This window comes from Aedes albopictus, chromosome 3 (genome assembly GCF_035046485.1).
Source record: "Aedes albopictus strain Foshan chromosome 3, AalbF5, whole genome shotgun sequence".
NCBI classification, from domain to species: domain Eukaryota; kingdom Metazoa; phylum Arthropoda; class Insecta; order Diptera; family Culicidae; genus Aedes; species Aedes albopictus.
This window is the reverse complement of record NC_085138.1, coordinates 235,245,020-235,259,775: the sequence shown is the minus strand read 5'-3', so window position 1 is coordinate 235,259,775 and position 14,756 is coordinate 235,245,020. Positions and strand designations below refer to the sequence as shown.

Here is a 14,756-nt window from a genome sequence, read left to right as displayed (position 1 = left end):
TGCAAAGGATGACATCATTTGTCGTGTGGTTCTGGACGGTTCTAGAAATAGCGGTCCGCCAGGTTGAATTCTTTGGTTTTCATTTTAAATGTATTGTGGTTTTGGTGTCGACTATTAATCACATATTTTCGAGAAAGAAAGAGTGAGGAAGACTGATAAAAACCCCTGTGGGATTGATGGCTTCAAAGGGGAGGCTTGCGTTTTGCGTATTGTGAATTCCGAAAACACACATTAGAGCTTGTGTAGGAAAGGATGGACGACAGGGATCCAGAAGTTCAACGAACTCGTCCTATCATGTCTGGATTTTCTGGAAGTTGGAGAATCTAGCATGTGGTGGGGCTTGACATTGAGCTCTGTTGAACTTTTTCATAAGCCACTTTATCTTTGTCGATGTGATTTTGTATTCCTTAAAGCACACCCTACCACCAAGAATGCCAGCTGGCACATTGTATATCGATGCCATTGATAATGAAGAAATAAAATGAGGACTTTAAAGATGTGGGCTAACGTTTGTATGCCAGAGGCTCAACAGGTCTGTTCCAAATAAGAGAAAGGTTTCCCGGTGTTTACTTAGAGATACTTATTTGAGCTCAGATGTAGCATTCCTATTAAATTCGTATACGTGTACCGCTGTAAAACAAATAAAAATATGCCTTATTATTGTTAATTAAATTAATAAGAAGATGGATAAATTATTGGTAAAAGTATAAAAATCATCCACAGCTCAGTGGAGATTGGAACTCACGACCTTTGTTATCTAGACGAGTACTTTAAAAATTAAGCTTACTTACCTTACCGGTCAGTATAAGGCCTGAGTGTCCTCTGCTGTACGTAGGAGTCGTCTCCAGTCTACTCGGTCCTTGGCTGTGTGTCTTCAGTTCCGCAGGATTCGCAAATCGTCCTCCACTTGATCGAGCCACCTAGCTCGCTGCGCACCACGTCTTCTTGTACCGGCTGGATGACTCTCGAGAACAATTTTAGTCAGTATGCTATCTGACATCCTAATGATGTGACCCGCCCACCGTAGCCTCCCGATTTTTGCGGCGTGGACGATGGTTGGTTCTCTCAGCAGCTGATGCAGCTTGTGGTTCATTCGTCTTTTCCAAGTCCCGTCTTCCATCTGCACTCCGCGGTAGTACGCAACACCTTCCGTTCGAAAACTCCAAGGGCACGTTGGTCCTCTGCACGTAGAGTCCATGCTTCGTGCCCATAGAGAACGGCAAACTTTATTCGATCGTAGAGTTCTGCATAGTCCAAAGTATGCTCGATTTCCTGCCATAATGCGCCTCTGAATTTTTCTGCTGGTGTCGTTGTCGGCGGTAACCAGTGAACCCAAGTACACAAATTCTTCAACCGTCTCGATTTCATCACCGTCGATAGAAATTCGGAGTGGTGGGCGCGGTGATTCCTGCATGGAGCTCTTTGCCATCATGTACTTTGGCTTCGACACATTGATTACTAATCTGATTCGCCTGGATTCACTTTTCAGTTGAATGTGCGTTTCTGCCATCGTCTCAAATTTACGAGCTATAATAACAATACCATCAACGAAACCAATCAGTTGAACACACTTTGTGAAAATCGTTCCATTCCTATTTATTCCCGCTCTCCTTATTACACCTTCTAAGGCGCTATTAAACAGCAAGCACGAAAGGATGGACCTTGCCGTAACCCTCTGCGAGATTCGAAGGAACTCGAGAGTGTCCCTGATACTCGAACTACGAACATCACTGTTGTTTGAAGCTTGCTTCTTGAGATTTGTGCGTCTGAAGTTCGAATGTACTGTTGAAGCGGGATTTCAAGGCGTTTGTCCTTATCGTCCAAACCAACTCTGGGACGACCACGCTGATGGAGCTACCACCTTGGATCTAGCTGGGCGTGATGCAGAATTTCTTACTCAGCCGCTGGATGCCAGAACAGACGCTGTTTGAGCCGCACCTCCTTGGTGAACAGACACTCGGATCGTACCTCCTCAATCTAGCTGAAGTCAGAAGGACAACAGTGCCCAGGCTGCACTACCAGCTAAGCACACAACTCTTAGCTGGCAGTCTTTGTCATCGCTTGACCCGTTGAAGCATGAGCTAGGAACTTGTGAGGACCAGAGCTATGTTGGACGCTCTACTTAACAACCCAAGCAACACAACTTGTTATATAATAGTAAAAACTCAACGTTTAATACATAACCGGCTGTATTTTTCTTGCATTATTTACTTGATTTTGGAGACTTATAAATTCAAAACAGCGCAAAAAATGGCGGCTTATAAAACATCTTACAAGTTATATAAGATGTATTGTGATACACTTATAATACTAAGTATGTCGTTCACACCTGACGCATCATTGATCATCAGTTACAGTCAAGTTATCTATCTGTAGTTAAGACTGACAAAATACTCAGATAATACAATCACATTCTTTGGTTGAAATTGAGCTAATTTTAGATGAATCAACTAGCAGAAAATACTTATATTACATTGCATACTCATATGTTACAATTATGCTATTTAAAAGCTATATAGCTTGCAGAATATTTTTTTTGAAACAAACTAATATTTTATTTGAAAACCTCAACATTTGAAGCGATGAAACGTTCCGAAAAAAATATATATAATATAATGATACCAATCTACACTTGCTAAATGCACGAAAAAAATGATGAATTATAAGTGATGGCGATAATGTCCGTTTACTTTTCGGAAAATAAGTTCTGAAATGCTCAGCCACAGAGGTGGTAATCTTGTTTCACCATGCCGTTGAAGATTTATTGTGAAACCAATCATTTTACTTTTGCATAATTTGAACGCCATTGAAATGACTAAAAAATATATCATAATTTAACAAAATTATCCTGGTTCGGAGATGTTTTTTTAATCCACGTCAAGGAAAAAAATATGGCGGACACTTCGTGAAGCTAACAGTGCCGATCAAAGATGTTGATAATAATTTAAATTTCAATTATACATGTATGAATGGAAGATACATATGACGAATTATGCTTGGATATTTCCATATTTAGAATTAAAAAAATAGATTACTTTGTAGTTCATACCAAGCGAGGAAATGAATAATGTCAATTTACTTGACTTGCATTTTGCATCTTCATATTTGTAGCCTGCACTCAAAACGTCAAAATGTGTTTTGTCAACAAGCGCGCTACTGCCCAAAGGCTCGTCAGAGTTTTTTAGTTTCTGTGAAATTTCCAGTGAGCAACCGTAAAAAAAATAGTCCGATAATTATTAGTTTTATCCGTCCAATCACAAATTTGAAACTCCACCCGAATAAATTACGCAATTTCTTAGGGAAGTAGTGGTAGTTGGTAGTGCCTATCAAAAAAGCTCTCTGTGTGTAGAATCTGGGATTATTGAATGACGGCTCAGCTCATATTCAGTCCCGGTCATGGTCCCGGTGCAGTTCGAATTCGAAGATTTACTTCTATATCTTGAAAGATATCGGGGTAATTTACGTGTGCCGTTTCAAAATAAGCAACTCTGTGTGGATTCTAGTAGGAACATTTGGAATAAAAAACGGAGCTGGCGTGCAGTGTTTCTAGTCTTTTGGGAGTTAAAGAAACTGAATGCCGCTGGACCAGCTGAATGGAGTACGTTGGCGAACTTGCTCTTGCGTAGATCACAACGCCTGGTGCATTGACAGATTACTAAATCAAAGTGATTTTTTAAGCGATCAAAAGTGATGATTCATAATAAAACCGATAAATGTGAAAACGTAAACATTAAATATTCGAGTTGGTGCGTCTGTTGCTTCAGTTCTTGTTGCATAATTGTTTAACCAACATATTCAATACGTTTATGAAGCCCAAGAGCACGACTGCTGTTAGATTTTGTGTTTGTTATCGAACAACACAATTAGAGCTCGTATATGACACGGATTGTTTGAAAATCCACTTATAGTACATTTATAATACATCTTCGGAAATTTTAATTTTCAAAGATGTTTTCTGTGTTACTTGGGAACTCGCCGTTTTGCAGCCCTAAGCTACTGAACCAATTAATGACACGTCAGCTTAGTTGTTGTAAGGAATTTCAATCTATTGAATTGAAATCTTCCGGCAATCAGCTGGCTTGACTTTCAGCGGCAGGTCCACTATCTTCTAGGTTCCGTTTTCTTCGTGAGAGTCTAGTTACTCTTCGATGAACGACTTCCGCTTCTCACGCTCGACCATTGAGGTTCTTCGGAATGTTCGAACAATGAAGTGCATCACCAGACTAAAGAGAGTTCAGACTCGATGTTTGCGCCACGATGGCTACTGACGTCGATAATGTCGGAGAAGTACTGTCCATCAATCGGAACGTGGTCGATTTGCGATTCTGTCGGTTGTCGTGATCTTCAGGTGTAACGATAAGGGGATTAGTGAAAGGGTCAAAAGGTCGAAGGGTCAAAAGGTCGAAGGGTTCCGTACCTAACGAATCCTGGCCTTTCAGTTTTATTACTAACTACAGCCTTTGAGCCTTTGACCTTCCAACCTTCTTCCTCTCGAAATTTGGCCTTGTTATTTTTTTAGTTTGACCTTTCGACCTTTCGACCTTTTGACCCTTCGACGTTTCGACCTTTTGTCCTAGTTATTTTTTTGTTATTTCGACCTTTCGACCTTTCGACCGCTTGTCATTTCGACCTTTCGACATTTTGTCCTAGTTATTTTTTTATTTCGACCTTTCGATCTTTTGACCCTTCGACCTTTTGTCCTTTCGACCTTTCGACTTTTGACCTCATGACCTTCGACCTTTTGTCATAGATCTGTTGGGCGTCAATGTAACAGAATAATTTATGCAGAACGGTACAAATGTATGTGATGCACCACGTTGGGCACCCGTATAAATAATAAATAATATTAACAGAACACTACAAATGTATGTTATGCGTCACGTTGGGTGCTTAGATAAAATGGAAAATAATAAGAGACACATCACATCACAAACATGGTAACCAAAACACAGTTGAGACCTACATTTGCTCTATTTTATTGATTGTATCGGGTCCGTCGTTGGACGTCAATGTACAAAAACAAATCACAAGCATTATGGACTAAATACAGATGCATCCTGATCTGCCTCTTCTGTGGGATGCTTCTGTCATCGGATTCACGATATTCGGAGAAATGATTGCATACTGCAGTGTGGTGGTTGTTTTGATCATCTGGTGGTTAGCGTTTGATACATACCTCTATTTGCCATAAAACTAGGGTTAAGCAACATTGCTCATCACAAAACATTGTTCGAAATAATAATTGGCAATTTTTGAACCATTGCAATACTGAAACAAACATTCATCATAGTTTTTTTGTCCAGTAGATATCCATCAACGAGTTGCTAAAAATAATAAAGAAACCAATCAATATGAGCGATGGTTTCAACCATTTCTACGCAATTTTATTGCTGTATCACAGCCTGTCGATATAAAAAACACCCGCTTTCATTATCGGGACAACAGACAACGTGTTGAGCATGTGTCCCGAATCCAATTTCACCGTACCAGATGACACTGATTTGCTCGCATGCCTCCGAAAAAATATATCCACGGAACTGAACCGCTCTGGGGTGGCACAAGTCGTCACGCCACACTGGCACTGGCTCGATGGGTGGGTCCCATAGAAATCTAATCGTACAGAATGGTCGTCACACCAATATGTAGTCGTCCACCTACCTGCCTCACCGTTCCCTGCGTTTCTCCAGGCACATGTTTGGCACTGTGTATCAGATGGCGGGCTATCAGCGCGTAGAAGATTGCTATTATACACAGTGGCACCGCGTAGTAGGCAAGGAACTTGCCAAGCACAATACCGCGGGCGTATTCCGGGCCCCACTTGCCCGGAAATGGGTAGCAAAAGTCGATCGTAACGTCCTTGTTCACTTTTTCCGTCTAGCGCACGTAAGTGTGTGTGTAGAGTTGCATCGGGTCGCGGCCGGTGATTTTGTGTAGTCCAATAGACGTGGATGGGCATTGGATAAAAAACGAAAACAAGAATAGTGAGACCAGTGATAAGAAATTGACGTGACGGATTCGCTATCAGACAAAATTTATTTGTCCCGATTGCCATTCCGTTAGGCACTGTCTGCAATAGCGACGATAACTTTCACTGTGGCCTGGTGTTGCTTCTACTTGTGGGAAAGCAATGGTTTTTATTATTGCTGCAGTTGAGCTGCTGAAAGCCAAAGTTGAATGTTGTAGCTATTTGAAAAGGGATCATGTCTCAGTTTCTAAATAATAGAGTAAAGTGGGGCAAAAGTTCGAGTGGGGCAAGAGTTTCTTTTGAAGTTTTTGAGCTCAATTCAAATTTTTTTTTTCGGGTGTCAAGGTTGTTCGAACCCTTTTTGAAAAAGAGTCTTTCACTCCAAAAATTATGAAAATTGATCAATATTTCGAGAAGTTATGACAAAATATTGGTTTTTGATCAAAAAATTGTAACATGCGATGGCCCTTCCAATGCATGGAATGAAATTTTAATGAAATCGAATTCGATATTTTATTTTGGGGCGTAACTAGGTTTATTTTGAAGATGCTCTAGCATGTATAACTTTTTGCAAAAAAGATTTGGAAATCGTATTTTACACATAGTGGGGCAAAAGTTCGAATTGTGGGGCAAAAGTTCGAGTCATGTGGCAACTTTAGGTATAAACCTAAAATTCTGCAAAATGTACATATTATCTCTAAGAGTGATGGAATTAATGAGAAAATTCGATTAAAGTTGAAAAAAAATGTTGTTTTATCTGAATTTAGCGGAAAACTACTTATTTTTGGTGTAGTAAATTTAATCCTGATTTGGGTAAAATCCAAATCGAATTTTAAAGTGTATTCCAGTTCTAACATCAAATATTAAGTGGTTTCAGGTATTCCTATTACCAAAGTGTCCAAATAGTGTGCTACGGTTAGCGAAATTTCACAAACACTAGATTCGAACTTTTACCCCAGTGGTGGGGCAAGAGTACGAATAAAACACAGACATACCAAAAGTGTTGTAACTCAAAATTGAAAAGACATTTGGCGTAACTTTGTTCAGCAAAATTTTAGCTTATGGATGGTAGAATCACCACACGGTATTTATTTATTTTTATCTGCTTCGATTTTTTGAAATAGGTTGAATTTTCAACTAAGGTCGAACTTTTGCCCCACCTTACTCTACGAGATTTTTTTAGAGCAGATGATAGGGAAATGAGTGGTTGGTTAACTTGATATGAATATACAGGTTTAGAAAGCAAACGTCGTATGCCAAAAGGTCGAATGACAAAATATCGAAAACGAGTATTCTAAGCAAATAGTGAGTTCTAGGAATCCAATTCTTTCACTTTCGAGGTTTTGTCATACGACTATTTGTTTTTCGACATTTTATCACTCATCCAGATTGTTCCTAGGTCATGGGGGACAATGGAGCATATGGGCTTTCAAAAGGTTTCAGTAAAATTCCTGGAGGTTTAGGTGGGTTTCAAGGGGTTTTTGGGGTTTTTGGGAGTATCAGAGCATTTTCACTGGTTTTAAGTCGGTTCTGGTCTGGGTGGGTTGTACTTTGAAAGAAGTCTCTGGAAAGTGTTTGAAATTTTAGAGTGGTTTCGTGGTGCTTCGGGACAGTTTCAGCTAATTTGAGGGGAATTCAGAGAGGTTCCAAAGGAGTTGAAGGGAGTTTTCAGGCGAGTTTCAGCGTCTTACATGAATAGGTTATACAGGGATTTGAGGAGGTTTCTGAAAGATTCGGTGGGCTACAAAACAGTGAGTCGATTAAGAGAGCGTCCAACATAGCTCTGGTCCTTACAAGTTCCTACCTCATGCTTCCACGGGTCAAGCGATGACAAAGACCGCCAGCTAAGTGTTGTGTGCTTAGATGGTAGTGCAGTCTTGGCACTGTTGTCCATCTGACTTCAGCTAGTTTGGGGAGGTACATTCCGAACGTATGTTCATCAAGAAGGTGCGGCTCAAACAGCGTCTATTCTGGAATCCAGCGGCTGAGTATGAAATGCTGCATCACGCCCAGCTAGATCCAAGGCGGTAGCCCCATCAGCGTGTGGTCGTCCCAGTGCTGGTTGGGACGTTAAACAGAACTGGCACGATGGCCCTCCGGCGAGACAGGAGTGTTGGCGTACGCCCAATAAGCCACCCGTAAAAATCCCAATTGGGAATAACATAGGAGAAAATACGACTCGATACAATCGGCAAAGACCCACGTGACGAATAATGGACTACGATTGGAAACTTGGAACATGGGATTGCAAGTCACTTGTTTTCGCAGGATGTGACAGGATAATCTACGACGAACTACATCCCCGCAACTTCGACATCGTGGCGTTGCAGGAACTTTGTTGGACTGGACAGAAAGTGTGAAAAGCGGGCATCGAGCGGCTACCTTCTACCAAAGCTGTGGCACCACCAATGAACTGGGAACAGGATTTATAGTGTTGGGCAAGATGCGACAACGTGTGATCGAGTGGCAGCCGATCAACGCAAGGATGTGCATGTTGAGAGTTAAGGGCCGTTTCTTCAACTACAGCATCATCAACGTCCACTGCCCGAATGCCACTGCCAACCTGATGACGAGAAAGAAGCGTTCTACGCGCAGTTAGAGTAAACAAACGGTGGCTGCTCGCCGCGTGACGTGGAAATCGTCGCTGTAGGCATGCGCTCAAAACATTCGACAATTATTACCACGCATCGAAGTCGAATGCCGCTGCTATACAGCTGCATAACGTAGAAGTGGCTCAAGACTACGCGCAGTAGCTAGCAGTGGCCATATCAACGAAAGAGCAGCTTGGCGCAGCTATACTTGAAGATGGCTGGAGATCCGATCCACCATAGGTAGTACCTTGGCTGCAGCACTAGGCTTCGCGACTCTGAATCACAGAAGTGACTGGTACGACGGCGAATGTGAACAGTTGAAAAACGTGAAGAATGCGGCATGGGCGAGAATGTTGCAGCACCGTACGAAGGCGAATGAGGCACGTTATAGACCGGCGCGGAACAGGCAGAACTTAGTATTCTGGCGGAAGAAGCACCACCAGGAAGAACGAGATCGCGAAGCAATGGAAGAGCTGTAACGCACTTAAATCAAGGGAATTTTCTCACGAGCGAGCGTGAGGTACTCGAAAGGTGGCGGCAGCATTACGATGAGCACCTTAGTGGCGACGTTGCAAGCACTGAAGGTGATGTGGTAACAGATCTAGGAGTACGTGCGCATTACTACAGATTTCCAGCCCCTAACCTCCAAGAGATTGAGGAGGAGGTTAGACGGTTGAAAACCAATAAAGCCGCTGGAGCAGATCACCTACCAAGGGAGCTTCTAAAATACGGTGGAGAAGAACTGGCGAGAGCACAACAATGGGTCTTTACCAAGATTTGGAAGGAGGAAGTATTACTGGAGGAATGGATGGAAGGTATCGTGTGTCCCATCTACAAAAAGGGCTACAAGTAAGATTGCGGGAGCTATTGGTGATTTGATGTTGCATGAAGAAGAAGAAGAAGAAGAGCGATGGTGTTTTGAAAAATTCCTATCCCTATAACAAAGGGGAAGATTTTAAAATGCCTCTATAAAATCTAAAACAAAATCTGATTAAAAACGGTTTGATGTACGGTGTTAGACTTTGGATGGACTACAAATTAAGTACCTTATCAAGAAAAAATGTTTAATTTAAATTTATACGTTCAATCTGGTCCAATTCAAGACCATATAGATTAATTCATTCTTTGCTTGTAAACACAATATGGCTCTTTCAACGTATTTTTCCTCAAAACTACAATTCAATATCTTTGCAACAAAATGCCGAATGAAAGAAAACACATGTTCCACTATGGCTTTCAGCTGCTCACCAGCAGTTGCATATCACCGAGCTTGACACACGGACTGCGACTGTCTTACCCTGATATGCGACCCCAGGATGGCGGGAACGGCGAAAATAATCGCCAGTATCCATATCAGGACAGCAATGGTGATGGTCATCCTCGTTGCCTTCCGTCCGCCACCTAGAAAGGGATCTGTTATGGGAGTACTGTTATGCAACAGGCACACCGACCAGCTGATGACGTACCATGAGCGTGGAACTTCCGCAGCGGGTCAACGATGGCGAAGAACCGATCGCCGGAAAGGGCAGTCAGCGTGAATACTGACACCCCGATTGAGACGTCCTTGATGAACTCGGACGAAGTGCAGAGCAAGCTACCCCAAGGCCACGAGTCCACCGTGTAGAGAATTGACGTAAACGGAACGGTTGTCACGATGAGCAGCAAGTCCGCCAGCGCTAATGATAATATATATCTGAAAAGGAGAGAACAAGAAATGTTGTGCTATAAAACCACTGAAATTAATATATTATTGCAAGCAGTTTGAATTCATTTGCCTTGCTCGACACGGTGGAAATTTCCCAGACAAAGAAATGAGATCAGAGCTAGAAGAAAAAAGAAACTAAAGGCAAGCATAGTGGCGCCAAGATTTCACAGCAATCACGTACAGAGCTTTTCTACGCCGCAAGGAAAGGCGATAACTTGTTTATCTGATAATTGCCCCTATTATCATGGTAAAGTTGGTACAACGGAGCATGTAATGCAATTTTCTCGGGCCAGCATGGGTGGACATAACCAGGATAAATGTGCTGTCGCTTTGCCTTTGGCTCTTTTGGTTCAATCTCAGAATCTTCTCCGGTTCACACCACATAAAGAGTAATTTATTGCGTTATTGTATAAATCAGTTGCCTCGTATTGAGGTGGTGGTATCTGTTGCATGTAATACCCGCTGATTATGGCGTGGAAATATAATGTGGAAGAAACTGACATATAATATCGTAAGTAGATCACGTTCTAATTGATGAATGGTACTTCTCCAACATTATCGACATCTATGCTTTTCATGGCGCTAATATTCGACCGCAATACCTGGTGATAGTCAAACTGCACCCAACATTCTCTGTCAATGTACGGTACCGACGGTCATCTCGCCATGACCTCGAGCTACTGAATGAACTGCCGCTATTGTATCTACGAGGAACCTGGAGGCAACGTTGATGGACGAGATAGTGCTTGATGTGACTGCTTTAAAGGATGTGCTTTAAAGGACTGCTGAAGTGCAGTACAATTATGCGTCCGAGTATACCGTTTGGTGCGTGGAACATAGGTTGGTTTGGCCAGTAGTTTCGAGAAGTTTTAAAGAGAAGAACGCAGTGCAGGCGGTAATGCTGCAGCATGGAACCCGGCAGACTATGGAGCGATACAAAGAGAAGCGAAAATGGCAGCTCTGCTTTACTCGGGAGTAAAAGCCGCCTTTAAGAGGCGAAGTGCAAGGAAATGGAACAGCTGTGCCGTTCTCCGTTAACATTCTAGGGGCTGTCCATTAATTACGTAAGGGTTTATGGAGGGAGGGGGGGTTTGAGAAATCTTACGCGCCATACAAAAATTTTTGGGTTCTCATACAAAAAACCTTACAAGGGGGGGAGGGGGTGTCAGAAAATCGCTAAAATTCCCTTACGTAATTAATGGACAGCCCCCTACCAGTAAAACTCTATGCATTTCGCAACGGATTTGTTTAGAGCAGTCCTGCCCAACCTTTTACGGCCGCGGGCCACAGCTAGCACTCCATAACAGTTGACGGGCCGGAAATTGAAATTCGACCATGACACACTTTTTTCAAACTTCAAGAACTAGGCTCAGTGCACCAGTTATGGCAATAGTACCTCAAATTCGCCATAGTTGATTTTCAACCTTTAAAGATACAAATCAACAAGAAAAAAATTGTGAACAACAGATCACGATCACAAAAGATGATTGCAATCATTCAAACTTCACAATTTGCTCAAATTATGGTAGAAATAAATCATTTTTCTTAACTTTTCGGCCTCCTTGTACCCTATTTCGCCATAGTGTACCAGTTATGGCAACTCCCATAAGGAATGCATGTAAATAGTGCGAAGTGGAACCCAAATTAACAAATGTGTCCATAACAATACAGGGTTCCTATCATTGGCACACGCCGTAATAAATACTAAAAGTAATTTTGGCTCCGTTTCTATATTTTTCCTGTAAAGTATGAAAACTAATCAATCATTTGACTTATTGTTTACATTCGTCGGTCTTCTTCTTATTTTTGTAGAACTAGTTTTTCTTAGGTAGTGCGATAACTGGTACAGGCACCCTATATGCTGGTCAAGATAATGATTTCCACCCAAAAAAAAATAGAGTTCTTAAGATGAGAATTAAACTATTGTTTGAAGACTTTAAGTTTCTAATGGAATTTCAGTGTTTAATGAATACATCAGAATTCTTGTAGAATTTTGGAGTTCACTTCAGTATTAACCCTCCTAGGATGTAAGGATAGGAGCATCACGCTAGCGTAGTGCACGTCCAGCGTATCTGGCTGGGTCATATTGATCCCAACGTCTTACTAGGTTTAAGAAAGATACTATGGCAAAAGAGGGATCCTACGCTGGATCCTATTAATGTTTCTATGTTGTATGAGAGCTTACTGAAATCCAATAAGAAAAATATAATCTTCAAACTCTCTTAGAATTCGGATTCGTTTGATGTTTTGTTTCCGTTATTTTTTACAATGTCAATGTTCTCAAAAGTTTTCAACAAATTTCCCATTGACATAATCTGATGATTCCTCGCAATCTGTGAATTGAATAAAGTATTTGATGATATTTTAGTGCGTATTTATGAATGTATAATAAATACGCACTAAAATATCAAATTACACTTGGAAAAGGAAAAAAATACTCTAAAATATTACTTGAAAGTCCAAATTCTATTATTTTCCTTCATTCGTGCCGCGGGCCGCACAAAACAGCATCGCGGGCCGGATCCGGCCCGCGGGCCGTACGTTGGCCAGCCCTGGTTTAGAGATCCTAAATGTGAAATGATAAATACCGAAGCCTCTTGGCGGGTGGACGTGAGACGATTGAAAGGTGGAAGCAGCACTTCAATGAGCACTTCAACGGCATGAAGAACGTAGGCACGGGAGACTGACGCAGCACAAGAATTAACTGCTTTACTGCAGCAGTGCAGGGAAAAGAACTAATTCTCGCACTGGAAGGTGAAGATGCCACACAAAAAATAAAAAATAAAAAATAAACAAAACATCTGGTAAGGATAGAATTGTAGCTGAACTCATAAAATGGATTATTTGTCGGCTATCTGTCTGCATCCGGTTAATAGCTAGTCAGGATCTGGAAGCCCGTGCGGCTTCTGGAGATGTGGAAGGAAGGTACCTCTTCTGTAAGAAAGGCAACTGTTTGTCAGAACTTTCAAGCAAAGTTTCTATAACCGAAATAGAATAACGTTCTGTTCTACAGCGTTATGAATTTTTCAAGGCAATATTTTCTGAAAACTGTGATGACGGGGGAAAGTGCTTACGCGACTACAGACCACAAATGGATCCTGACATTGAATCGTTGCCAACCGATTGTTGTCAAATGAAATTCACCAAACAGATTGCACCATAGTGGAATATTCCATTTCCGGAGCTTGCTGGGGCCTGGATTATTTGCCAATATGTGGATCACAGAAATCGAAATCCATGCGAGATAGAGAGAGAACAGCAGTGTCGAGTGACTCCGCAATCGGACGCCACAGAGTCTCTTGTGTCGGTGATTAATTGCGCTTTGGAATGAATCCAACTGGTTGGTTATGTAGCTGCGCTACATATGGTTGATAGGGGTGCAAGTTGTGCAACTGAATACTGGAGCGCAGTAATGAATAAGATATAATTAATGCGCTCACCGATGGTGGTTTACTATTGGCTAACAAGCAATAAAATGAATGCTCACACCTCGTTATATCCGTTTTGGATTGAATATATGCGTCGGATTGAGCAGTTGGTCTTCTGTTGCAAACCGCAATAATTACCAGTAAATGATTGATTGGCATTGGGTAGGTGTACTTAATTCGAATTAATTTAATATTCAGAATAAAGGCATGCTTTCCTGCAACTGCATTGTTCCTCAACTCTTAAGGCAAAGGCTTCTGAAAGGATACAAAAGCAATACTACTTCCATCTCAAATCATCCTTCAAATGGCTAAAATAGTAACGATATATAAGGTGAGTTCCACGCAGAATGACAGGAAACAGTTGAACTGGGGGTCTCCAGTTAGCCTAGTGGTTAAGGCTATGGATTCTCACTTACTTGTTATTCTTGTACTTTTCGCGCAAAATATGTTTTTGTTATTTTTCTCCAATTTTCCATCAGTCTTATTTGACTACTCGTGATCAAACATTGATTCTCAGGCGTTGAAGGTTTTTCTTTTTTAGAACACTGGTATAACATCTTGTTGATGATTACAAATGTTTATGTTTATTTATATGTTCCATCTGACAATATGTCTTAATGAAAAAGTAATAAAAATAATAAAAAAAAACTCCTAACATTGACATTAACAGGAAAAAAATCTCACCATAAGTAGTCACAATACACAAGCACAATAACAATAATCAAATAATTAAAATACTAAGAATATCTTACGAACTATCATAATCAACGCTGACGTCTATTCTCCTCATGCAGCAGCCGTTCAATCCGATGTCGGAAGCTTAGGGTAGAGCAGTTAAAATCGAACACTACGTAGTACTCATTAAAGCGTGACGACATATACCGTACAGGGTCATGTAGTGCGTAATTCGTTGCGCGAGCTGGGAGATACAGAATGTTCCTAGTACGAAGGGGTCTCTCTGGAGCATATAATTGTAGTTCGGCAAGAATTCCAGGAGAATCAATTTCACCAACCAGAACCAGAATACTGCTTGAGCGATCGACCTCCTGTGTTCCAGCGTGTCTATA

At 41.4% G+C, this 14,756-nt stretch overlaps 1 protein-coding gene across 2 annotated transcripts in view; it reads right to left on the bottom strand.

Annotated features, from left to right (window-relative positions):
- The window catches only part of LOC115264566 (neuropeptide CCHamide-1 receptor-like), a 152,404-nt gene that overhangs the window by 27,494 nt on the left and 110,154 nt on the right, over positions 1 to 14,756 (bottom strand). For both annotated transcript variants that reach the window (XM_062859592.1, XM_062859593.1), the window contains exons 3-5: positions 10,023 to 10,249; positions 9,854 to 9,957; positions 5,659 to 5,874 (exon numbers count right to left, since the gene is read on the bottom strand). In XM_062859592.1, the coding sequence (XP_062715576.1) occupies positions 5,659 to 5,874; positions 9,854 to 9,957; positions 10,023 to 10,249 (547 nt within the window). The remainder of the gene's footprint in view (positions 1 to 5,658; positions 5,875 to 9,853; positions 9,958 to 10,022; positions 10,250 to 14,756) is intronic.